Genomic DNA, 24,890 nt, shown 5'->3' on the forward strand with positions numbered 1-24,890 from the left:
TGTTATTTAATACAATATGACACCATTATTTACAACCAGACAAAAAAAGATGAGCCATTATTTATACAAACATTACACAGTAAGTTTGGTCATTCTCCCCATAAGGAAACAAAGTTTATATTTAAAAAAAAAAAAAAAAAAAAATAAACAACATTTTGTAAAGGCAGAACAATTCTTTGAGTCCTTTGGAGACCATGTTCCTCTGTAAACAGTGTGAAAACTAAAGAGTGATGGCTCGAGCTGGGTTATAAGAAGCATTTTATTTCCGTCAACATCCGTCTCCAGCTGCGTCCACACCTGGATCTGCTCATACGCTCAGGTATACGCAGGTCTTTCTAGTAGTTTTAGTTCATTTTGCTGATTTTTGGATACACAAGGATATGTTTCAGGTGTGTAGCAGTGTTTTATTTATCTTACAGAGGGGGAGGCCAGTAGGTGTGTGGGCTTGCTGGGGATTGGTGGTTTGACACATGGGGCATTAGTGGTGTTGAAGTTCTTCCTGAGCTGAGCCACACGACTGCTGTATGTCAGACTGCTATCCTTAATTTTCACCACCCCTTAGAGAAAAAGAGAACAAAGACTATCATTAGACAGTGTATATCATGTGTACAGAGCAACAGCAAAGAGTTTGTTTACAAGTCAAGTCAAGTTGTCATACTGAACAGAAAAACCCTAAACCAACTGCCTTGACCTGACTGCATATACCTATTACAATACACAGATCCATTCAGTATGACTAAACAACATACACAAGACAAATCAAAACAATATCCTGAATGTGTGTGGAAACAACGTGAATTTACTGAAACATGTCTGTGTATAAATGCAATGTATGATCTGTGCATCGAGTGCACTCATACATGGATTTGCACATCAGTAAATAAGACTCACGCTTGTTTACTACTAGTGAGATGCTGGTTTGCTTTATCCAGTCGAGAATTATATTTCATCTAGCCATACAGTGGAGGTATGTTTTCAATCTGTATTTCACACAGCGCAAGGCATGAGAGCTTGCATGTGCTATTCAGAGACAATCATTGAATATCATGTTTTTATTGTGGAAGACAAAACATGAAAAAGATAGTAAATAAATTCAAATAAATTTGAATGTATGTTGATTTATGTGTATATAAACTATAAGCTTTAAAATTTGAATTACAATAATATAAAATAGCATCATACTAACTGAATATGGTCATATAATATTTATATAGTATTTAATTATTTTTAATTGTATATATGAATGAAGTGACGTGTGGTGACCCATACTTGGAATTTGTGATCTGCATTTAACACATCCAAGTGAAAACACACAATTATCATCGAATATCGCGTTTTAAGTAAGGAATAATTGACGACGGGCTGTTGAATTATTAGAAAAATAATCCTACTGCTTATACATTCATTAGTGTTCCAGTTTTGTGGAGATTCACACAGAGGTCAGTCATAAGTTAAGTGGTTACAGCTTTTGACCACTGGATATACAAAAATCATTTCAGGTTTAAGAAGGTTCAGGTTTCATCAACTACTGATGAACACATTTTTATTTGAATTTTCACTCAAATAAAAGGTTTTGGTCTTTCAAACACAAATGCACAAATTCACAAAATTTCAAATAAGGAAGGTTTTGGTCTTTCAAACACAAATGCACAAATTCACAAAATTTTTGTCATCTTTCATAATATATTTACTTGAAGTACACCTGAGATTTAAAAAAAAATATTTTAATAATTAAGTATCACATTTGCATGTTAATTGGTTCTCTGAAATTGGTTATTTTCACATGACATGCAGTTAAACAAAGTTTTTCATTTTCTCAGTAAGTTTTTTTTTTTTTTGATTGATTTTAAAATGATTTATTTTAATTTAACATTTTTATGATTTAATTAGGTCTAATTATTAGCTTTTCATTAAACTCACAATCCCCCTTGAGATCCTTCACAAACCACAGTTTGGGAAACCTTGACATGATATCATGTTTAATACACCATGTTTTTAATGACAACAAATGGAATATATTTTCTTTCTCTTTTTATTTTTATATCAATATGGTACAAGATAATCCTATTTAAATCAATGTGACAAACGAGTTAGGTTAAAAGTAATCTAAAAGTAGTCTGATTATATTACCTAAAATGTGTAATGTAATGGATTACGTTACAAAATAATATTTTTGTCATGCAATTTGGAATCAGTAATATATATATATATATATATATATATATATATATATATATATATATATATATATTCATATTCATATTCATGATTACGAGACTTTGACCGTCTGTAAATCACTGCTGACTTTAAAAAGCTGTTAGATCCCTGACACAAACCCGCCGGGGATTATTCCACAGCTGTCTCTCTCTCTCTCTCTCTCTCTCTCTCTCTCTCTCTCTCTCTCTCTCTCTCTCTCTCTCTCTCTCTCTCTCTCTTGATCCTCCTTTCCACCCACTCAAGGCAGGTCTAGAGGTCACAAGAGGGAGAAGTAAGGAGAGCGACAGCAGGCAGAAGAGGAAAAAGTGAGAGGAAGAAAGTAAAGGACGAAGAGAGTACAAATAACACGAGAGTGAGGTAGAGGGTAAAGGCTATGGGAGTGATGACTCAATTTGAATGTGTTAAACGGGGTGAGACAGGTGGTCAGGGAATAGGTGAAGGGGTGAATGAAGTAAAAGGGGGAATGGGGGGGTAAGATGGGGAGGACGCATGTGGGGAGTGTGGGTGACTTCAGAGACAGATGCTGTGGAGAGTGAGACTCAGAGTCTGTGGAGAACTGTATTTTTAGACTCTCCCTGAGGGGTCTAAGCCTGGAGTTCCGCCCCTTCACACTTTTCCGGTGAGACCAACTCTCTGCCATCACTTTTTTTCTTCCACACTGATGTGGGGGTCTTTATTATGTCCTCTAGTTTTCCCCCCTTGTATTCACGTGACGCAATCTCTATATCTGAGTTGCAAGCATCGGCACGGCAAAACAATATCATTCCCATAATAATGACTGAAAATGTGCAACGTGGCAAAGTAATCAGCAATGACACACTCTTCCAAATAATCTAAAGAAATTCAAAAACAATCTATTCAGTTTCCGACAATGCAATGCACACCAAGACATTTTGGGGACATTGACACTCATGTGTGTCATGTGTCTTTTCAAAATGTAGTATAAACTGTAATATCAATTTATGTTAATATGTATATAATTTATAAATGTAATATATGTACATGTTTAAGCAATTATTATTCTCTATTCCAATAAGAAACAGGATGTTAAATGTTTGTATATATACAAAATCCCTGAATGTACTGACAAGCTTAATAAAAAATGAATACATATATAGTTTTATAAAAGGCTAAACTAATAAAAGAGTAAAATAAAAGCCTCTGCTAAATAACTAAATGTAAATGTAAAAAAAAGAAATGGTATATCAAATATGAATATAGCTTATTAGTCTGAATATATACAAATCTTGATATATAAATGTTTTTGTTTCTTATTTTATTATATATATTCAGACTTATAACTATATATTCAGATTTACTTCTATACATATAGCTATTTATGATTTATATTTCTATACTTAGTTTTGTATATTTAGAATTATATCTATATTCCAATTTACATTTATATATTCACACTTTATATTCAGCTTTATATTCAGATGTAAACACACACACACACACACACACACACACACACATACACACACACACGATAAAAACATAATTACAACTAAATAAAAACATATTTATGTCATTTTTATATGTTATATATTTATTATATGTTTATTTATATAATTATAATTTCAGATTATAACTATACATTGAATCTTCGCATGTTGAAAATAAAATTGGTAGTTGTTTGTCGTTGTAAATACCGTTCAGTGTAAACGGTTTCTGTTGCTATAAATCTCCTGCTCTCATTTTAAATAAATGTATTTCGGACTATTTTGTTGCTTAAGATCGCTTTAACAATAAAGGAAAAATTATATGACGTCACGACAGTGACGCAGGCAGTACCACGTGACAAATCTAGATACTAGACCGTACTAGACAGCTGTGTTGATTATAGTGGGAGCGATCTAGTTTAGTCACGTGTCTCTCTGTTTCTCTCTCGGGAGTTGAGCCGCGTTCCTGTTGATGCTTCTCTGGTCGATCCCTGCAGCCGTGACCCCTGACTGCGTTATGCTGTCGCCATGGAAACGTGGGATCAGCGCAAATTCCCGCTCCAGAGAACAGATATGCGCGCGTGCTCACGGCACGCACAGATTGAGTCACAAAAACACACAAACCTACAAATGACTCACACGCTAATCATCATTTATCCACTCTAACATTAAACAAATACACATGTATGTGCAATAGTATGAGGTGACGGCACAAACAACACAACACGTTAATATGTTGGAATCCTGCGACCCCGTATTTGCTTTCTGTTTCAAGTACCACCAAAGGAGTTTTGGTGGTACTTGATGTTTACGTTTGCAGACAGTGCAGCATTTTAGTAAGCAAAGACCATCGCATAGTTCCGTGTTTTAGAAATATTATCTACAGCTGGTAAACAACGGAAAGTGTTGCTGTGACTAGTGTATCCTGTAGGTGGCGCACGCAGGTCTTACTGTCGACGGTGCCAATGACACTAAAAGTCCACTAGATGGCGCTTGGTGTCCATTTACATTGACAACAACATGAATGTCCTTTTCTAAATGTAAGGTTTTAATAAACCATTTTAAACTAAATGTATATGGGATCATTAATTATCCGTTACTTTTCAATTGTATTGATTATAAATAAAAATAAAAATATGTAATTTATTTATTTTATTAATTGTTTCATTTTGAAAATAAATGTATTTGAGGTCATTGATTATTGATATTTGTCTTATCAGGACAAATGTTGAATAGTTGTTCTAATTATATTTATATATTTACTAATATAAATATATTGTTAAACTATATAATATAAAATATTAAACAGTAATATTTATGTATTTAATCATATATATTTCCTTTTTTCTCATTCCATTCTTTAAAAAAAACTTGCCCCTTTATACCTGCACTCTATTCAGTTACTAACTGCTAAAAAAAAACCACTAGCTTTTCTAATCTTTTTGTATTCTATTTGTTTGTTTTTTTATTACAGTGGTCAACATTTGAAGTGGATCAAAACCTTTCATCAAATTTGTCCTAAAACCTAAAATCAAAATGTGTTCTTGTCTCAGGACAACTTTGATGAACTTATTCGATCCAAATGTTGACTACTGTATACAATTAACAAAAGCAAAAAAAAAAAGGCCTCTTTAGCTATTCTTTTTATATTCTGTCTGTTTTCTTTTTATTTATTATATAATACTACTAATAATAAAAAAACTTGCTACATGTACTGTGTTAATCTAACTGAGACTTGTTATAGCACTTGCATGTCATTGCTGTCTTGTTGATTTTAATTGCTTCCATTGTCCTCATTTGTAAGTCGCTTTGGACTGCTAAATAACTCTCTCTTTCTCTCTCTCTCTCTCTCTCTCTCTCTCTCTATATATATATATATATATATATATATATATATATGTTAAGATAAATGTCGATAATCTTGTTATGCTTATTTTCATTTTATTTTATGTTTTAGTTCTGTAAAAATATTATAAAATAATATATATTTGGCCCCGGTACTTTCAACAAATATATATATATATATATATATATATATATATATAGGCTCTAGATTTGGCACCAATAAAAGAATACCTGGGATTAATTCAGCATTCTACTTCTGTGCTCTTACCTTTGTCTGGTGTGGTTGTGTCCAGTGGGTGTGTCATGTTGTTGATTGACAGATGCTCTTTCATCGCTCTGTGCAGTTGAAGCTCTCTGAGTCTGTCTGCTACTGTTGTCTCTGCATTGCTCATATGTGATTTGTAAAGGCCCATGTCCTCCTCCGCACTGCCTGAGTCTGAGTCATCTGTTTGGCCCCTGGTGTCCTCAGCTGACTGATCACAACTGCTGTCCTGCTTAGACTCGTCTGAGACTGTCGTGGAATCACTCAGCTCCTCTGGTTTCTGTGGCGGGTTAAATGAAACTCATTTGTAAACACTTATAAAATCGCAGTTGACAAATTTAGAGACACAAAGAGAGATGTAAGTGTGTGTTTGTGTGAGTAAGTGAGTGTGTTTGTCTGAGTGTGTGTGTATTCCCTCTGGCAACATGGCACTGATGCCATCTGATACCGTTTAATTCTCTGCCCAGGCTCTAAACCATCTGCTCAGGGGAGCCTAGCCTGTCCAACTACACACACCCATGGTCTTATTATTATTGATGCTCTTATTATTAAAGTCATACACACATACACGTGCGTTTTCTCACATGTACATTCATGACAAATCTATTGTTTTTACACTAAGCTAATGATATTAGCTTATTTTTTCTCATAAAAACGTCTTTAAACAGGCTCTTAAAAAGAGTAGAAGCGAGTCATGATACTGACACGGAGAGATATTGTGACATTGCCATCCTGAAAAATAAAAATGACCAAAGGTAAAAGACAAATGTGATTCTTTTTTTTTTATGGTTTACTCACTGATCTATATTATATTATCTATAACAGATCAGTGGTTTTACTATTCAGCCTATGCCTCCTTAAAATGGATCACTTGTATTCCTCTATTGTACGTTGTTTTAGTTAAACGTGCTTGCTAAATTATGTAATGTAATAATTTTACATTATGTTAGACCTATGGAGTTTATGGCAAAGTTTATAAAACATTTTGTGTTGTCCAATACAACATAAGTTCAGAAGCAAAACATTATTTATTTATTTATTTATTACCTTGAGCAGTAGCTGGATCCCTGGCTCTGTGCTGGTTTGTTGTGCTCTGCTGGGTTTGGCCAAGCTGTTCTTTACAGGTTCGGCTTTTGCTCTGTGAACAAAGAAAAGCACATTTAACTCTGTGGTTTGAGAATATATTGCTATAATGTTTGTGGCGTGGTATAAGTGTATTTCTGCCTGCTGTTATTGTGGTTTATTATATGATTCTCTGGGATACTTGATTCTGAATCTATATTAGCTAGTATTCAGCTGTCAGATATTTTAGTCCAATGAACATTAAAAGGCAACTAGATTTCCTGAGCACTCTACCATTCAATAGATTTGGGTCGATGCTCACCATATTGTAAATATTATACATATTAGTCTTCGAATAGTGATGAATGGAAACTGTAAATGTCTTCACTGTCACTTTTGATCAATCAAATCAATCAAAATTAATTTCAATCAATATTTAATGTCCACAATGTACAGTCAACCATAATCCCTTCCATAGTGTATTTCTACCTATCATTGAGGGTGTTGTACCTGTTGAAAGTATTGGGGTTAGCCGCAGTTTTGTTTTTCGGCTCGGACAGAATGAGTTGTGGAGATTTGAGCTCGTCCGATTCTCCGATAATACACACATGTACGTCACCGTCACTGCCAAGCAGCCAGCTCACACTTTTACAAGGGCCTGGGGACAAAACAATAAACAAGTCAAGAAAATCAATATCTGAGAAACAATAAATAAATGAGCAACACAGAGACAATTAAGTTACGAAGACAAAGATGCACAACAGAGACAAGAGCACATGTTTAGGCCTTTTACTTTCATTTTGAACAAAGAAAATGGGTATTTGTGAGGTTTAAGAGGCTGTAATTTCATGTTATTTAGATCGTCTTTACTAGATTCAAAAGGTTGAGTGTTGGCAGTTTAGCATGGACCTGTTTAAAGTATATTTTTTCACCGAATTCCCTTTAAAATTGTATTCTGTCGCAATATATTTTATTTAGTAACACTAACGGATGTTTTTTTTTTTTAGGCATTAGAGACCTATTTGAGATGTTAACCAGCCAAACCATGACCTGTTTTTTAATATTACACTCTGTAGTGTATCATTTTCACAGACAGATAGCGCTGTGACATTGGGTGAAATTGATCCTGCATATAATGTACATAGGTCACCTGCTCTGGTTTAGAAGTGTGTTAAAGGGTTAGTTCACCCAATAATGAAAATTATGTCATTAATGACTCACCCTCATGTCGTTCCAAACCCGTAAGACCTCCGTTCATCTTCGGAAACACAGTTTAAGATATTTTAGATTTAGTCCGAGAGCTCTCAGTCCCTCCATTGAAGCTGTGTGTACGGTCTACTGTCCGTGTCCAGAACATCATAAAGACATCATCAAAGTAGTCCATGTGACATCAGAGGGTCAGTTAGAATTTGTTGAAGCATCGAAAATACATTTTGGTCCAAAAATAACACAAATTACGACTTTATTCAGCCTCTGATGTCACATGGACTACTTTGAAGATGTTTTTCTTACCTTTCTGGACATGGACAGTATACCGTACACACAGCTTCAATGGAGGGACTGAGAGCTCTCGGACTAAATCTAAAATATCTTAAACTGTGTTTCCGAAGATGAACTGAGGTCTTACGGGTTTGGAACAACATGAGGGTGAGTTATTAATGACATAATTTTCATTTTTGGGTGAATTAACCCTTTAATGTTATTCAGTGTGTAGGTGTCAATGCCAGCGTGCATCAGGCTTGTATTATCACCTTACAGACACTTGCACTGACCCATAAAGGCTGTGAATCCTTCTCTGTCACCCTCATCATTATTTCAGTGTGATTTAATCTTCTCAGATTACACCAAATGTCTGAAGGCAAGAAATGAAATGTGATCAACTTATGTAGTTCTTACATAAGAGGTGACAAAGAGGATCCTTGTGCTGATTGTAGGGGACCACAGTTCACCTCATATAATCTAAAACTCAGTTCACCTCATAAATAATCTAAAATTACATAGTAATAGCATGCATATATGGGAATTAAAAAAATGTCAAGAATTTCCCAGCAGGAAACCGTTTGTTCAAGCAGGGCATGATCTGTTTTTCCTTTCCATTTTTTTTTTGCATGCACGTAAGAGAAAACATAACACCCCACAGCTCCAGCAGAAAGGGTTACGTAAAGAACCGGTTCTCCAGGTTGACAGAAGCAACGCTACATCTAAGAGCGAAGCAGATCAGACTGGCTTTACTTACATGCAGGGATGAATTTAGATGAAATGTTCAGTATGTGTAGCTGAAACTACAAAAGTTATATAATAAAACTGACACACATCTTTATAAGGTGTTTTGACACACTAATGGTTAGATCTTTGTGTGTGTGTGTGTGTGTGTGTGTTTGTTTGTTTGTTTGTATGTTGCTTGTTGCCTGGGTCACATTCAAGCACAAATGCTGCTTAAGACATTGTGTGTGTTTTTGAAAGGTAACTGCGTGATGATTAATGTGTTTTTTGAGGACATTTTCTTAAAGCACTATGACCCCACACCCGGACAACGAGATTAGAGCATAGAGAATTTACAATTTTGGGTGAACTATCCATTTAAACTCTTTAAATTATCATAAATGAGACTATTGTTGGCATATAGTAGAAGAACAGGTCAGCGGTTCTCAGGGACCCACAGCAAACTATTCTAAAAGCTTTCTCTCAAAGAACTAAAAAAAATCTGGATATAAGGAAGCCTAATTATAAAAGTATGATTTCTAAATCTGGAAAAATTTATGTAAATTAAGAAAATCATATAATTCCATGATAATTTTGATGGATTTCATGAATAAACACTTTCTGTATGCCAAGCTTTACAAAATAGTTTAGGTATATCAGCTAGATATTGTGAGAAAAATATTTCTTTCAAATCCTTAAGCTGAATATTTATCCAGTGAATCATGAACAGCTGGAAAGGTTGTAGGTCTTTAACTGTTGTTGTGGACGGTGCCTTGAGGTCCTTGAAGGTTGGGAAGCACTTGTATAGAGCAATGATGATGTTTTGATTATTTGGTCTTATTTGGAGTTTGATAAAAGGTTGAGTTCATGTTGATATCTTTGACTTTAAAGAATGTAAACAAGATCAAGAAGAGCTGAATGCTTAAAATTTTCAGTAGTGATTATATGTTGATATAATATGTATAATCTATTATTTAGGCTTCAAAAAGAAAAAGAGGACAGTTATGTCCCACACATTAGTTAATGCATCAGGAATCATTAATGCAGATATAATAGTTATGCAACTTATAATATGCAGAAAAACACCAACTTTTATTTATACAATGAACATATTGTAAAGTATAAAACTTATTATAAAGTGTTTAACTTAGTTGTGTAGCTCACAAACTCACTCTTTTGGCTGAGGATTTGCTGGACTAATGTGTGCTTCTAAATGATTCACACCTTTAGAGGAAATGTCCATGAAAAAAAAGGATTGGTCATGCTACAAAGACAGTGAGTGTGACATCACATCCTGTTGCTCATTTTCATTGACGCATATTAGGTGTCTGCATTAATTCCACAGGCTTATGTTTAGTTTGACCACACCTCAGAGTCTCCATTTGCTATCCATTTAATCTGATTGCTGTGAAAGAGAAACAATTTGACATAACAGAAATCTCATTGGTCATTTTCTCTCCAGTGGGCAGTGAAAGAGTCTCGAGTACAAAGTTCCAGTGGTAGCTAATAGTTTTGTTTGTTTGTGTACAAAAATTTCAACAGTATTTATCTCGACTACTCCTGATGCAGAGCTGAGACGCACAGTATCAGCTGAGGCAACTGAAACCAGCCACAAAGTGCTGAGTGAGAGAAAGACAGACACAGCTGCGTTTCACATGAGCTGTGTCAGTTGTGTGTCCACGGAGAGAAAATCAAAAGAGTACCGAAAGAGATTTGACTGTGTTCATGTCAACCTAAAGTAAATGAAAAAGAGTCCAACTGCATGACTGTGACACAGCAGGTCTCTACATGTGGCCCATGTGACTTGATGCTTTTTTGATAAGAAACAGAAGCCGGGGGGGAATTCCAGCACTATTGATAGGAACATTTACATCAGGGGTGTCAAACTCAGTTCCTGGAGGGCTGGAGCCCTGTAGAGTTTAGATTCAACTCTATTTATACACACCTGATCCAACTAAACAGGTTCTTCAGACTTATTTGAAAACTACATGTTATGTGTGTTGGAGCTAAACTATGCTGGGCTGTGTTCCTCCAGGAACTGGGTTTGACACCTGTTATTTACATTCTTGACCAAATGCTGTTCTAAACATCATTTCCTGTTCAGCTGGATTCCATTGTCATCAACATGAATTGAATGTATTTATCCTTATTATCACTTGCTCAGTCAGAATAAGAGTCATGCAATTAATGTCTTGTGAAGTGAAAAGCTGTGTGTTTGTAAGAAACAAATCCATCATTAGGGCATTTTAACTTTTAACACTTGCTACTGGCCAAAAAAAGTCCATAATTCATAATAATGGTCTCTCCATCCATCTTCTCACGTCAAAATCCACATTTATTTGTAGAATCGTTTTGGACTGTTTTCAATTGTAAACACTGCCTGATCTGTGCATATTATTCTTAATCAGACAAGAAGACTTTTTCGCTGGAGAATTATGGATAGAGGACTCTTGTTGTAGCCAGAAGCAACTAATTACAAATGATGAATGGATTACAAACATCCAGCTTTTCCATTCACAAGATGTAATCGATTGGCTGGAGTCGTGAGGATTACTTGTGGATTATTGTGATGTTTTATCAACTATTTGGACTCAAATTCTGACAGCACCCATTCACTGCAGAAGGATCCATTGGTGAACATTTGATTTAATGCTACATTTCTCCAATTCTGTTCCGATGAACTCATCTACATCTTGGTGTAAATTTTCTAAATTTAATTTTTTAAAAATAAAAAGGAACAAAAAAGGCATTCAAAAGGTGAGTTTTTTGAAAAATGTCTCTTTCAAGGACTGTTCACTGAAAGGTTCTTTTGGGCATCCAGAAATGGGTCTTTTATAATTGCTTTGTTTTTGCGTGTTGTGCTTCCTGAGAACATTCCATGCCCAAATTTCTGGCAAAGCACATCCTCAGGCATTAGTGTTAGAAAGGCCTGAAATGTTTAGAGGTATTTACAGTGGCTGGGCCCCTAAAGCATTACAGGGGTTAGATCCCAAACAACTACTTACAAATGCTGATGCTATGGAGATAAGCAGTAATCTACTGCAAGGTGATTTGCATGTAATTATTGTGCTGTGGTGCAAGGTCAGTGTTGCATAACTGGAATTTGGCTCTGGTTTTACCCTTGCAGTAGCTGTAGCATGCTGTTGCATGTCTCTGTCATATTGTTATGTGACTCTTTCTCTCTTTCAGGTCACTTCATTTCCTTTGGCCCTTTAAAATATGTGCTCTCCTTGAAATGACGTTGGTACATTTCACACAGGCATTGATTTTCCTGTTACATCAGTAAGGGCATGTTAAAATTTATTTTGAAGCTGCTTTCATATAGTTTGCTGGAAATGCGTAAAAGGATCTGCACAGAGATTCAATAAAAGTGAATCACGCTCTGATTGGCTACATTCACACAACAAAGGGTGAATTTACTAAATCAGGCTCTGTACGTGTTGAAATAGTATTGCACTGTTAGACTATAATGCTTAGATTGTTATACAAAATATCGAAACATCGAAATGTCAGTTATCAGTTATAAAATCAAATGCAGATATAACTGAAACAGGAAGCTTGGTTAAGTTATTATTAATAATAATAATAATAATTCATTACATTTATATAGCGCTTTTCTAGGCACTCAAAGCGCTTACATTGTCAGGGGGTATCTCCTCATCCACCACCAGTGTGCAGCATCCACCTGGATGATGCGACGGCAGCCATAGTGCGCCAGAACGCCCACCACACACCGGCTTACTGGTGGAGAGGAGACAGAGTGATGAAGCCGATCAGTGGATATGGGGATTGTTAGGAGGCCATGATGGTCCGAGGCCAATGGGCGGATTTATAATATTATATATATATATTTAAAAAAAGAAAATAAATATATATATATAAGGCTTTTGAAACTGTGAGGTATAGTGATTTTGGTCATATAAAGCTATTGTCAAACTCTTTAACAGCTGAAGTGTGCTTTCTCTCTTCTAACAGAACTGAAGTATGTTCAGCACTGCTGTATGAATGTAACCATATTCACCGCGCTGCTCTCTAAATCCCTATTCAAAAGTCTTTCCGTTGGGTTCAATTCAACTACTGAAACATGTCATCAGAAGCAAGTGAAAAAATGTCACCTTGTGCTCACTTTATACCGAATGGGTCTGTGAGGTTAAATTAAGATGTCACAAGAATGTGCAAAAACAGAGACATGCAAAAACATTATACTGTTCTGTAAATAGTTTTTGTCTCCTGTTGATGCTTACAGAATGATAGACGTGGCTGTATTTTTAGAAAGGGTGTGAGTTCATACCTTTCTTTTGCCGGAGATTTTCTTTTTTCATCCCTTCCTTGCCCTCCTTCTCTTCTTGCTCCTTCCAGCGCCTGACTTGTTCCTCTCTCATTTTGAAGAACAGAATCTTCTTCTGTTCCTCATTTAAGGCCTCTAGTACATCAGGGTCGATGTACATATCAGCTAGGATTTGCTGCAGCATGTTGTGTCTGTATGAATGTTGTAGGCTTTTGAATAATTGTGCTGGTACACAAAAATGCTCTCTGAGGAGTCCAGCTCCTTTTTTGGAATTCTTGTCGTCCTTTTTTCAAACAAAAGCTCCCTCTATCTTCCAAAGATTGGCATTTTAGATCCTGCTGTTGAGTTTGTTTCTGTCCCACGCTCTGGCCATGTGATTCTAGCCTAAGAGAGAGATAGAGAAATGGGAGGAGGTAAAAAAAGAAAGAAAGAAAGATCCATTACAGCATCTGTTGCCATTTTTGTTCAGCACTTCTTTATGGGCGACTACTTTATATCTCTGTAGTAATTAATCCTGATTTCACTTGTAAAACAACAAAGCTTCCCACTCCAATTTCCAATCTCCAAGCAGAGAGCAGTTTATTTGCTCTTTCATAGCATAGGAGGTTCAGTGAAGGTCTTAGATGACATCACATAACAACTTGATAGGAAATTCATAAGATATACACACACACATACAAACACACACACACACACATATATATATATATATATATATATATATATATATATATATATATATATATATATATATATATTACAGTCTGACCGATATATATATATATAGATCAAGATAAAAAGCTTGAAATGATGGAATTACTTGGTTTGTCCTGTAGACCGCGTTCCATTGTTTGCTACTGCCGATCTGGATGAAACGCTTTAAAGCTTAAGTCTGTGGAAAAACATTGAAACTTTGAACGGTCACATCTCCGTAACAGCGCTGCGGATCAGCACCAAATTTGGGGGATGCCTTAAGCTCAAGGAACCCTCTCGAACGAATATCGAGTGTACGCCTAGAGGTCCTCTTTCGAATGAAACCACCTCATATATATATACCAATATATATATAATGGTTTGGGCTACAATCAAAAATATCTAGTTGCTATATTTGTCTGTAGACTCTAAACATTGTCTCTTTCAAGAAAATCTGATATATTGGCAAAAGTAGTTTGTCATTGTCTTATTATTTCTTTACAAATATGTAATAAAGCATTATTAAAAAAAATATTAATAATCCAAAGCATTTATCCACCAAATCAAAGTTGGTGTGACAAGACCAACCTTTTTTTTGTTGTCATGGGATATATATACTGTATTGTGTATATATATATATACACACACAGGTGCATCTCAGTAAATTAGAATGTCGTGGAAAAGTTCATTTATTTCAGTAATTCAACTCAAATTGTTAAACTTGTGTATTAAATAAATTCAATGCACACAGACTGAAGTCTACATTTTGGTTCTTTTACTTGTGATGATTTTGGTTCACATTTAACAAAAACCCACCAATTCTATTAATTACAAATTAGAATACTTCATAAGACCAATAAAAAAAAACATATTCTGTGAATTGTTGGCCTTCTGGAAAGTATGTTCATTTACTGTACATGTACTCAATACTTGGTAGGGGCTCCTTTTGCTTTAATTACTGCCTCAATTCGGCGCGGCATGGAGGTGATCAGTTTGTGGCACTGCTGAGGTGGTATGGAAGCCCAGGTTTCTTTGACAGTGGCCTTCAGCTCATCTACATTTTTTGGTCTCGTTTCTCATTTTCCTCTTGACAATACCCTATAAATTCTCTCTGGGGTTCAGGTCTGGTGAGTTTGCGGGCCAGTCAAGCACACCAACACGATGGTCATTTAACCAAGTTTTGGTGCTTTTGGCAGTGTAGCCAGGTGCTAAATCCTGCTGGATAATTAAATGGTGAATGTCACTGTCAGTTTGACTGGTGACTGTCAGTTTGTGCATGTATGAGAGGATTTTTAGAAAATCTATACAAGGCGTAGTCAGCCAAACGATGAACATTATTAATAATTAATAATTATTATATGATGCAGTCACAATTGTTGTTTGTGGCTTACCCTCCTTGTGAAGGGTGTCAATGATTGTCTTCTGGACAACTGTGTCAGACCAGCAGTCCCTCATGATTGTTTAGTTTAGTGAACCAAACTGAGTGATCATTTTGAAGGATCATGAAACGTTTGCAGGTGTTTTGAGTTGATTAGCTGATTGGTATGTCACCATATTCTAATTTGTTGAGAAAATGAATTGGTGGGTTTTTGTTAAATGTGAGCCAAAATCATCACAATTAAAAGAACCAAAGACTTAAACTACTTCAGTCTGTGTGCAATTAATTTATTTAATACAATAGTTGAATTGAAATAAACTTTTCCACGACATTCTAATTTATTGAGCTGTACCTATGTGTGTGTGTGCGTATATATATATATATATATATATATATATATATATATATATATATATATATATATAAACCTATAAATATAACTTATTTTGATCTTAAAAAGTCTAAAGCATTATTGGGATTGACAAGAAGTAGTCAATGAGTGTTGTGACAGAAAGCCTGTTTGTGACATCATAAATGAGCTGAAAACACATTCAGGTATAAATTGAGCGCATGATGTGAAAAATTATCTTAATTAAAAATTAATAAAATTAATTAATTAAAAAGTTTTATGTTTTATGGTTTGATCTAGACTGCTGTTCAGTTGAGTTGACAATAGCAGTCTGTTTTATTACAGAGCTCTGTGTGATTTTCCTCTCTCTGTTGACTTTGGCTAAATGAGCATCTATATTTATCTCCCTCATTCATTTTATTTAGTTTTTTTCATTCAGTAGCTCCATCCCTGTTGCTGTAACACAGATTACTACAGCATTTCAGTCCTTAACTCTCCCTTTTTTTTTCTTTATTTCTCTCTGCCAGAAAATAATCCTAATGCTACACCATTCCTCAAACAAAGAGCCTCTCTATTCAAAACCAATCTTGCATCAGGTCAGACATGTTTCTTCACCAAACAACTAACAAAGCCATTCAAAACCAACAAAGCAGCAGTAAATTAATAAACATCTGTGCTTTTTAATTAGAGTGGTAAGGAACACACACACACCAACTGAGTTTACTCAAGCAAAACTAACAACCTGATCACTAGTTCAAATGCAGCTGAAATAACATGTTAAAACTGTGATGATGCACTCAGTGAATACTTTAAATTTTGGTACATTAGGAATGGACAATAGAGACTGAGCCATTTACACAAAGACTCACAGCACAAAAGATTCAAAGTTGGAAAAAGAGCAACTATGAGAAACAAAGCAGGAGAGAAAGCAGCCATTAGACAAACTGTAACTTTAACTCTAACCAAAACAGTTTCAGTTCTTCAGCACATGGGAGAGAGAGAGAGAGAGAGAGAGAGAGAGAGAGAATGAAAAAGCTGTAAAGATGAGGACAAAGCGACTGCTGAGTGCTGATGAAGTGTGCTGAGAGAGAGAAAAGTGAACTAGTACTTACATTCAGAGCTGGAGATGTGCTCTGTGGAGTTGTGTTAGTGAAACAGGCAGCAGGCAGCGTGTGTGTGTGTGTGTGTGTGTGTGTGTGTCTTTCTCTCAGCTGCTTTTGTATTTGAGTGCACTACTGGTGTGACATCATAGCATTCTTCCTCCCTCCCTCCCTTCCTCCCTCTCTCTCTCTCCCTCCTTCTCTCAGACTTCCTCACTTCAACTCTTCTTCTTTGTCTCCTGCCTCTCCCTCTCGGTCCGTTTCAATAAGATTCATTGGTAGAACAAAAACAGCTACATTTGAATTGCCAAATCAGCAGGTTAGACTGATGTTTATATATGGGAAATGGTAACTAATTAACAATATACGCTCATTATGCTTTAAAAAAATATTTTTTCAGAATTGTAAATAAAAAAAAGATCATTGGAGTTTCATCTAAAATTAAATTTCATTTAATACTTGTCATTTCATCTGTAATTATTTGTAAAAATTTATAATCAATTTCAGAGTGAAAACTGTTTCTGTGCCTACATCATTTTTTTAAGTAGTTCAACCGATGCATTAAGTAGCATTAACCAACCATGAAAAACAGTCTTTAATGTTTATTTATACAGATTTTCGTCGTTAATTCTTGTTTATTTATAATACTTACAGTTATATAAATTAACTTTAAATTAAAAGTAATTTATACATTGTAATATTAACCAAAATCAATTAGTGCTGTTAAAAAGTAATATTTATTGTTATTTAATGTTTGATATCGTTATCTGATCTTAACATATAAAACCTTTTTGTGACCATACTAAAGCTCATTTAAATTCAATTCATGCAAAAAAATATTAGATATTAGAATATTAGATTAAATTAAATATTAGAATAATCTTTTAAGGTGAACATGTTTTTATTGTATAATTATGTAATTATGTAGTTTTTTGGGACATCGAGACAAAAATGTCTGGGTGGTCTAACTAAAGAGAAAAAGTATCGGTAACACTTTAGTATAGGGTCCAATTCTCACTAATAACTAGTTGCTTATTAGTATGCCTATTATTAACATATTGGCTGTTTATTAGTGCTTATAAAGTACGTATAATGCATGGCATCCATAATACCCAATACCCTAAACTTAACAACTGCCTTATACACTATTAATAAGCAGCAAATTAGAAGTTAATTGAGGCAAAAATCATAGTTAATGGTTAGTTAATAGTGAGAATTGGACCTTAAAATAAAGTGTGACCAAAGTGTCATTAAAAGTTTCACCGAAATTCTTAAGAAAATAACTGCCATTTATTATTTACTTAAACAAAAAACTTAAAAAAAAACACTGAATCAGTTCAATAAAGTTACTATTAACATTTACTAGAAAACCAGACAAGCATATAAAATATGTTGGCCTTTTTAAGAATGGGCACATTTATTTTACATGTCTTCATTGACGAATAGAAAAGTGTCTAAATATTTATGACTCAAAAATTATTATTTTTTTGACCACACAAACCCACTGAGGTAAAAACTGAGGGTATGACGTGAGAGATTTTCTTTTTTGCAGTGCAGACTGAGAAGCTCTGGAGACATACTTAAGATTTATACACTCTCAGTGTTATTGCTGTCTAGGAGAAATGATTCACATTGTTATTTTTCTTTCCTCTGGGGATTTTGGGACAGTTATATTATTTAAAGAATTAATGATACTTAATATTTTTAAATTCAAGTACATTTGAAAATATAAAAAATGATTTAATCAAAATAATCATTGGGTAAGTTGGAATAAAATATTTTAGAATTTTTACTTAATGATTACACTAGATATTTTATGGTTTATTTATTTATTTTTTATAACAAAATGTTTCAATTTGAATGTTTTTTGCATATGGTTGAAATGTATCCTGGTGTCTTGTCTTATGTGCCAAAGACAACAGAGACGCAATAAAGGACTCAGAGAACAATGACATCCACACATCACAAAACCCAAAGACTAGCATCTCTATAGAGCTCTGACTAAATAGATCTGTGAAAGCCACGGGGGCTGTGTTTTGGGCAGAACCGAAGTGTAAAGATGTGAATTAAAGGCTATCCAGTTAGTACAGGATAAATTTAGCCCTAGAAAATAATGGTGCTTAATCTGTGGTAACAGGTGATTTTCCCATCAAGCCTTGCAAGTCAAGGTTAATTCAACAAGGAAATGAACCTGTTTTACTACAAGACTCAGATTAAATTTAAAAGCACCAGCATTTATTCTGTAAACAGTCTCCTCCTTTTCCACAATCACCTGACTTTTGTTTTTAACACAGTCATGACTTAAACATGTTACACACCCACAATGAAGGGAGGCATCTGGTAAAGGGACAGTTCATCCATAAAAGGAAAATGATCATTTACTCACCCCATGTTGTTCCAAACCGGTATATCTGTCTTCCTTCTGTGGAACACAAAAGATCTATTGAGCAATGTCTCATTGTTTTTTGTTCATACACTGGAAGTCAATGGGGACAATTAAAAAACATTTCTTTTGAAAAAAGTGAGTAAATGATGACATAATTTTATTTTTGGGTGAACTATGTCTTTAACACAGATAATTATTTGTTAAAAGAAAAAATAGAACACAATTCATTTTCACATGATGTCACAATGTTTGTTCTCCTACAAGCATGCTTAATAAATTTCCCTAAAAATTTCCTTTGAAATGACTTGAATCATGAAATGTGGGTGTGTGCATTCTGAAAAGCAGCAAGTGTCTGATTAAGTATATTGACCTGTTTACTCTTCCCTGACTCATGCGCTGTGGTCATGTGACTTTCGCCACTCGTTTTGAAATGGACCGCGTGGGTTCATGTGAGTACCGTTCGCTCCACGTGAGTCGCATACACAACAATGGAGTATAATGCAGGTTAGGGTTCATACGGTATATTTAAACTCTCACACACACACAGCACACACAGCATATGACACACAGTGACTTCCAAAGCGAGTCAGTTCCTGTTCCAGGGGTTTGGGACTGTGTTTGTGATCAGCTTCAAAATAGACTTGAGGGATCTCAACATCTTTGATCAAGCTCCTTCACCCACACTGGGGTGAACACTGGTGTAGGATTTTCAGCGTTCTCAGTCAGAAAGTGTTATTGACTTTTCTGTACAAAATATTCCAAATATCTTTATTTACAACTTAGAAAAATCTTTTTTACACTGCAGTAAAACCCTATGAGATTCTACAGCAGTCACAGTAGTGTTAATGTTAAATGTTGTGTCACTTTAGACACTTTTTGCTGTAAGAGAAAGAGTCCCACAAAACCTTTCAAGGTAACATTTCACTCCAAAAAAAAAAAAAAAAAATTGTAATAAAATAAATAAATATATATATAAATGTGTATGTTGTGATAAAAAAAACAATCCTCTGTACTGTAATTCTAAAAATGATTAAATATTTTTTATTAATATAAATATTTACACCATGAGTATTTGTTATACTGCCTTATTTATGCTGATGCAGATTAAAAAAACATTGAATTGCAGTATTTGTATTTATTTATTATAAAAAAAAATGTACTGCAATTTTATTTATAAATGACATTTATTATTAAAGAGCTGGGCAATCATTTCTCCTCCATTTCCTCACAGGTTAGAAACATGGGTATTTGTTTGTCCAAACAAATTGATTCTGTCATTAGGAAGAGTTTTGATCAATTACGGGTCATCTCCAAACTTAAATAGTTTTTGTCTTTTCAAGATTTGGAGAAGGTTATTCATGCTTGTGTTACCTCACGTTTAGATGACTGTAATTCACTGTACAAAGAAATATGACCATGTCACTCCAATTTTAGCTTCACTTCACTGGCTTCCGGTCCATTTTAGAGTTCAATTTAAGATTCTGTTGTTTGTTTTTAAAGCTCTTAATAATCAAGCTCCATCTTATCTTAAAGATCTTATTATTCTTTTGCCATTTACCAGAGTTTTAAGATCCGCTGACAAGGCTCTTTTATCTGTCCCTCGATTCTTTTCTGTGCTTCCTTTTATATATTAATTTTATTTTACATTGTTCAGCACTTTGGATAACTTTGCTATGTTTAAATGTGCTATATAACTAAAATTTACTTACTTGCAATTTAAACGTGAATCTAGTGTGAATCACCACTGATAATAATTACTGCAAAGGATTGTGGTATTTTATATGTATATATATATATATATATATATATATATATATATATATATATATTATTGATAATTTGCATAATTATCATGAAAAATTTCTTTCTTAAATCATTCTTTCAAAATATATGTTCTGTACTGTATTTGTTCTCTGAGGCACCCAGACCCAGATCATTTTAGTTTCATATAGAGTTATTTTCCCACAGTCTGGGAAATTTAATTTCTTTTCATCTATTCATCTTTCACTCAAATTGAGGACCGGCCTGACCTGAAATGTCAACATAAACGTGAGAATGTGACATAGGATGGTTTCTGGGTCAGATCCTTATTAGGGTTCATATCCGTGGAAATATATCAGTCTGTCTAAAATCAGATTTAAATGGGTAATCATCTGAGCGGGCAACTAAAACATTTTAGCTTTGAACCCAACAATGGACCTTCACTATTGTCATAAATGTGTGAAAGTGTTAGGTTAATTACTAAATAGTAATTAGATTAAAATTCAAATGTGAAATGTAGGGCAATTTATGATTATCTGCAATATAATGCCTACCCTATCAATAATTCATAATTCAAGCAATTTCCAGTTACAGTTTAAATGGTCATAGTGAAATTCACTATAGAACAACGCCCCCTTGTGGTGCACTAGGTTTTAGCTTGTAAACGTGCAAATTATATTTTTCTTACTAACTGTACATTATTAAAGATTGGTAAAAAAAAGACATTTACAAATATTAAAGATTAAAGAACTGGCATAGATTGTATGTTTAGATGGTTAGATTCATGTACAATAGATATTTTGAGCTCTGTGTGTTACACCAAATTCGAGCCATTGTTCTTTAGATGTGAACTAAACACATTTCTCTTTTCAGAAATATTGCTCTCTAACTCGAGTGTGAATAGATGTTTGTTTTTGCACCTGGATGCTCTGTTCTACAAGGATTTATGATGCTGATACAGAAAATGTCTCTTCTCACTCTAAAGAGACAGAGTTTGATTATGAATAAAATGAATGACTGTCCATTGCCGAACAATGCAGAACCTTCAAGCGTCACCGTCAACCCTTTGTGCCTCACGTTGGTGGGTAGAACAACAAATTATTCTTTCAAATGATCTTTTCAATATCTAACAAAGATACTAAAGTCTGTAATATGTGTTGTTACAGTGGTGTTCACTTTCTGTCAAAAAAATAAATAAAAAATAACAGGACTGCTAAATATATTTACAAGTTCTGCATTTTATCAGTTCATGCATTCACCTGGGAATCAAATTCATAACCTTAAAAATCCAAAAATTAAAATAAATAAAAGGAATATTTAAATATTTTTTAAAATAGTTAAAATATTTCAATTTTTAAAAAAGCATATATTTTGAATAATTAAATATTTATTAAAATATTTTTAACAATAAACAATTAAAAGATTTAAGTAAAATCAAAGTGATGTCAAAGTTACTTGACTACTTAAGCTTATTGCAGTTTATCTGGCCACTTTAAAAATAATAATAAAAAAATCAAGTTGAAACTCTAAGCCCTCATTGAATACAAATAAATTATTTTAACACATTTAATAGATAAAAAAAGATTTTGTTTATGTAACGATGAAAACATTTGTTTACAGTGTGCATCATGGCTGTCTGGATGAAGACCAAGCAAATGTTTGAAGCAGATTTGTTGATGTAGTGTGAGATCTGCTGCTAAGGCTGAACTGACCATATGGACGTCAAAGATCAGATGTGATTTAGGCCTGTGATGGCCCATGCCAGGCCAGTTGTGAACGGAGATACACCCAGCCTATGGGATTTTGGGTAAGCACGTGGAGTGTTTGTGTTGGAGAGGATGTTTAGGGGTTGGTATAAACTCACACCCTATATGGCCCCTCCTCCACTGCATCATAGTGCCAACCTGACAGCTCGTGTACTCAGCTATATCCGTGTGTGTGTGTGTGTGTGTGTGTGTGTGTGTGAGTAGCGCCTTCAACCACCAGCTGGCAAGGTCAACATTCACCAGTTAATCTCTCCCTCTGTCTTTATTTCTGTTTGCTCTCCCTCCCTCTGTTTCTTTCTGTGTATGTTTGTATTACTCTGCAGTTTCACTAGAACAAGAGTTTAAGTCTCCTGTGTTCCAGTCTGGGTCCTCTGTTCATTCTCTGAGTGACAGGCAGGAACAAAATTAATCTGACAATCTTTTTCATATTTTTGCACTGATTTTAGGGGACCTGAATTCTGCATACTCATTGGTTGCTGCTTTATCAGTATAAATATTTATGTATGAATTTAATAGCAGAGCTTAATTTTCAGCGTCTTCAGTGTCACACACATCTTTCCTTTGATCAGTTTAATGTGTCTTTGCAGCGTAAAATTATTCATTTCTTTTGAATGGTATATAAACTAACTAACTACATTTTTTGAAGAGAATGTGAATGGTGATCACCTGTGCAAAAGTTGCTGCCACATTGCTAAGGCCTTGACAGGTTCCTGTTATGTGGTTTCTGGATGTACGGGGCAGTTGCTTATTTGGCATGGTTTTTCACATCATGGGAATTTCCTGAATTTGAATTGAGCTAAACAGGATGCTAGAAACTTACAAAAGAAAAAAAATTTGTTTTTCAAATTAAACGTTTTGAATTTCAAAAAGGTTTGAATGTTAGTTAAATATCTAGATTAATAAGTAGGACAGATGCATAGATAGATAGATGCTTTCTTATAGACTGCCACTTATAGAAATTTTGCCTTATTATAATTAATATATTAAATTAACGTATTAGCATTTGTGGTAAAAGAACACTTCATTTCCGAGAATGTGATATCCGCATTGAATTTCTTTGCATTGCTGTTCAGTAAATTCCTCTTCCTGTCATTCCAGTTCAAATTCCTGTGGGGTGTGGCCAACTGAATTCAAATTCGATTTTAAATTTGAGCCAATTCTTCAGTTCTGAATCTTGCACAACCCTATTACTGGCTCATATCAGAAGAATCCACATGCAGTTCTCTAGATATGACTCGGGTGATAGTGATGCTTGCCTTTGCAAGAGCTGCTAATTGCCTTATTTCATAACCTGGACCAAGCATTGTAATATCAATAAAGCTCAGCCAGTAATAAGTGTTTGTATTTGTGTGTGTGTGTGTGTGTGTGTGTGTGTGTGTGTGTGTGTGTGTGTGTGTGTGTGTGTGTGTGATAATGGATGTGTTAATAACCAAATAAACCTTCAACCATCTTTCTCATACACATCAGGAGTGTGTGGTAATTAAATAGATAAGTCTGCATGTCAGATTTGCTTCTTGTCCCTCTTGATGCTAACCCGTGCTGACTAGCTCATTATTGGACACCCATAATCGTGTCCCGCCATCTGGTAAGCACTGGGAGTCACATGAACATTATTTTTATTTCTGGTTCCCATTGGGTTTTCTGTTGTTTTTGTCAATTTTCCGCATGACAGGTGGAATCTGACATATTTATGCGCTCTGTATTTTGTGACATGACGTCACCATGTCGCAATACTGTGTAAATGTCACATTGTGCAAACCAACATGCTTTTGTTTTCCCTCTCATATGCACACATGGGCATTGCTTATGTAAGAATGTCTGTGGCAGCGATTGGTTGTGCTTTCAAATTTCAGTGCAAACTTGACTGAAAGTTTGAAGCATTTGTAAAATCTTGAAGTTTAAAAGTTTAGATCTATCAGATGCATGTTTCAAACATGATCAGCATGTTGCTATCACGCTTTAGCATGTTTCTAGCTTGTTTTAACATGATTACTATGTTGTTAACATGTTGTTGGCAATGTTTTTAGTATATTAGCATGATGCTACCATGATTAAAGTTTTTAACACGATAAACATGTTAACATTTCTAATATGATAAGCATGTTGATAAAACACATTACTAACATGTTTCAAGCA

At 34.5% G+C, this 24,890-nt stretch overlaps 1 protein-coding gene across 1 annotated transcript; it reads right to left on the reverse strand.

Annotated features, from left to right (window-relative positions):
- Positions 1-13: 13 nt before the first annotated feature.
- On the reverse strand, positions 14-17,023 carry LOC132113896 (SH2 domain-containing protein 4A-like). The gene is made up of 6 exons (XM_059521944.1): positions 16,854-17,023; positions 13,325-13,705; positions 7,342-7,489; positions 6,817-6,907; positions 5,776-6,049; positions 14-557 (listed from the first exon to the last, which is right to left on the reverse strand). Exons 2-6 carry the CDS (start codon positions 13,503-13,505, stop codon positions 409-411), a joined length of 843 nt encoding a protein of 280 aa, XP_059377927.1. The 5' UTR covers positions 13,506-13,705; positions 16,854-17,023; the 3' UTR covers positions 14-408.
- Between the last annotated feature and the right edge of the window lie 7,867 nt (positions 17,024-24,890).

The sequence above is a fragment of the Carassius carassius genome, chromosome 33, assembly GCF_963082965.1.
Source record: "Carassius carassius chromosome 33, fCarCar2.1, whole genome shotgun sequence".
Lineage (NCBI taxonomy): Eukaryota > Metazoa > Chordata > Actinopteri > Cypriniformes > Cyprinidae > Carassius > Carassius carassius.